Genomic DNA, 3194 nt, shown 5'->3' on the forward strand with positions numbered 1-3194 from the left:
ACTAATGTAAAGAATAAATGAACATTTAACATGGCATTTACCTTTCTGAAGACTCTTGGCATAGGAAGATGGTGAGGAGGGGAGAGAGAGGTGCAGATATTATTGTTTGGAAGGAGAATCCATAAGGACCTTAGGTAGCAAGACACTATCTGGGGTCACTTCCCTTCTTGGTCTTGTGGCACTAGGACCAGCTTCAGAGTCAGTGGGCCAATGTCACACAAGAAAGCTGTCCAAAAAGGTCTGTTTCAGCCGCCTCTTTAAGATTTGCCTAAAATGGGCAAGACATTACTGTATCATTAAACGAGTTGCAGACACAGCCTGCAACAGCTTTGTCTGGGTGATATTTCTCCACAAACCCCTGTACCTTACTCCGTATGGAGAAGACGTCCTTAATCTCTGCAGAAGGCACATTCTCCCCTGTCTCCTCCTCCTCATTGGAAGCAACTTCTTCAACTGCCATCAGCTGCACTTCTGGGTGAAGGTCTTGCAGCTCTTCAGTGGTGAGTTCTTCACTGTGGTCATCCACCAACTCTTCCACATCCTCACCACTCACCTCCAAACCCATGGACTTCCCCAAATCAACAATGGACTGCACCACATGTGTAGGGTCATCAGCGGAAGGCTCAAACCCTTCAAAATCTGTCACATGCACACATCCTGGCCATAATTTCTTCCAGGCAGAGTTCATCGTCCTGGATGTCACTCCCTGCCAAGCCTTATCTATGAGGCTAACGCAGTTGAGAATGTTCAAATGTTTTTTCCAGAACTCTCTTAAGGACAATTCTGTATCTGATGTCACCTCAAAGCACCTTTGAAACATTGCTTTGGTGTATAGTTTCTGGAAATTTGAAGTGACATTCTGGTCCATAGGCTGGACAACTGGTGTGATATTAGGGGGCAAGGACTTCACTGTGATAAAACTGAACACCTCCAACAATGTGTATTCTAAACCTGATGGATGTGTAGGAGCATTGTCCATTACCAAGAGGCAGTTAAGGGGTAACTGATTATCCTGGAAGCATTTTTTCACACTTGGGCCAAACACTTCATTCATCCACTCAATAAAAATCAACCTTATGACCCATGCTTTCTTGTTTGCCTTCCACATCACACACAATTTACTTTCAATCACATTGTTCCTGCTAAACATTCTAGGAATTTCTGAATGGTACACCAGTAAGGGCTTCACTTTACAATCACCACTGGCATTACCACACAACAAAAGAGTTAGCCTATCTTTCATAGGCTTACGTCCTGGCCTTTTCCTCCTGTGTAATGAACATCCTCTTTGGCATTTTCTTTCAAAAGAAACCAGTTTCATTAGAGTAGAAGACTTGTTGGGGGATGAATCCTTCACCTCTATGTAATCTTTGAATTTGAACACAAATTTTTCAGCCCTAGACTTGTCTGAATTCACACCTTCATTGTGCCTAGTAACACTGTGTATGCCAGTGCGCCTCTTGAATTTTTTGAACCAGCCTCTGCTGGCCTTAAAATCAGTAAATACACTAGCACTCATCCCAGGCATTTTCTTAATGAGATCAGCCTACAACAGTCTGGTCTTTTCACATATGATAGCCTCCGAAACAGAATCACCATCTAACAACTGTTTTTGATTGATCCAAATGAATAATAACTATTCGACATCTTCAATTGTTTGCGATCTCTGCTTTGTTAGCACATTCACGCTTTTCGCTACATTAGATTCCTTTATTGTTTCCTTTTTTGCCACAGTGAAACTTATCATGGATGGCGACTTCTTGTACATGTGGCTGATTTCAGCAATCTTGAAGCTGCTCTTGTATATTTCAATAGTTTTCTTCTTCAACTCTGTCATGTTCCTGGCCTTCCTCTTAAAAGGGCAGCTGACTCTGGAAACTTTCTTTGGTCCCATGATAGAGCTGAAAAGAAAGGGTTAACTTATTAGCAAGGGAAACACTTAACAGGGACAATGAGATTTGAGCACATGTGATTTTATCTTACATGTGTTATGTATATTTTGAAACTGAAAAACACAAAATAAACACATTACACAAAATACTGTATATACAGTAATCACTTACATGTAATTGTAGTATTAGCAGATGAAATCAATTTTTTAAAAAAAAGCACAGAAACACTGTAAAGCAATGGAATTGTTTAACCAGACACGTGGGGTGATGCTCACACAATGAGAAACAACACCACACTGAGCAGAAGAATGCATGGGTCACCCTTTGTTTTCACAAAATTAGCAGCAAAGTCACATGGGCATGCTGATGAAATCTGAGGCAACCGATGAAAACAGACAAATTTTTCATGGGGAAAATTGATGAAAACTGAAACCAATGATAACCAAAGTCAACAAAAACCAAGGTTACTGTATATGTTTCTAAATTACTGGGTCATAGAGAAAATAAGTATTTCAAGTAGACAATATTTAGCTTATAGCAAATGTAAAAATATTTTATATGCAAATATATGGAATACTATCATATAAACTTGCACTTAGTTATACAGTCAACCCCTTTGTTGGTTTTGATGTTAAAAGAGAAAGAGTAAAATAAGTGAAATGATTAATAAAAAAAAATATGATGAAAACCAGAAGCAAGAAAAATAATAGTTCTAAAAAGAGCAATGAATTTGAAAGGAGAGGAGAATTAAGAGATACATTCTGGAGCAATTTTATTTGTGTGTAGATGTTGGATCACAACCTGGCCCCATATACAGAGGGCAGGGAGAGACTGAAAGCAGCCACTCCAGATTGGCAAGTGGCAGGTAAAAAAGCAAAGGAACTGTCTTCCAGGCTTGTTGTGTTATGCTGCCACAAGAGAGATGGTCTCGCATTTGCTGGCCCAAATCTTAGGATTTATACAGAGGTCTTAACAGAGTTCAGCCACGTGTACTGTCCAAATGGTCTCAAAAACACCTTATTCTCTCAAGGCTGCATTCTTAAAAATGACTTCAGCTGTGGGAGCAGAAGACGGAGGTACATTCCAAGGACAGGAGCCTATGATGAGTCAACTGTCTTTCATGTCTTCTCAATAACTTCACACAATGGAAAATGAATAGAAGCCTCACAAATCTATGATACAGTAGAAATATCTTGAAATTCACACATTTCTAAGTATAACTTCTTGCTCAATCAGTTACAAAACTGTGTGACATCAGACAAGTTATTTAACCTCCCTGATCCTCATAATCTTTCTGTCAAA

The 3194-nt window shown here is 39.6% G+C and overlaps 1 protein-coding gene across 1 annotated transcript; it reads right to left on the reverse strand.

Moving 5' to 3' along the window:
- Positions 1 to 268: 268 nt before the first annotated feature.
- Positions 269 to 1528, reverse strand: LOC136406626 (tigger transposable element-derived protein 1-like). The gene has a single exon (XM_066386595.1). The coding sequence runs from the start codon at positions 1526 to 1528 to the stop codon at positions 269 to 271; it is 1260 nt and encodes a 419-aa protein (XP_066242692.1).
- Between the last annotated feature and the right edge of the window lie 1666 nt (positions 1529 to 3194).

Source organism: Saccopteryx leptura, chromosome 5 (genome assembly GCF_036850995.1).
Source record: "Saccopteryx leptura isolate mSacLep1 chromosome 5, mSacLep1_pri_phased_curated, whole genome shotgun sequence".
NCBI classification, from domain to species: Eukaryota; Metazoa; Chordata; class Mammalia; order Chiroptera; family Emballonuridae; genus Saccopteryx; species Saccopteryx leptura.

What these genes read in the sequence shown, in the direction of transcription:
- LOC136406626 (XM_066386595.1), bottom strand. Translation starts at nt 1,528, where the DNA reads ATGCCTGGGATGAGTGCTAGTGTATTTACTGATTTTAAGGCCAGCAGA.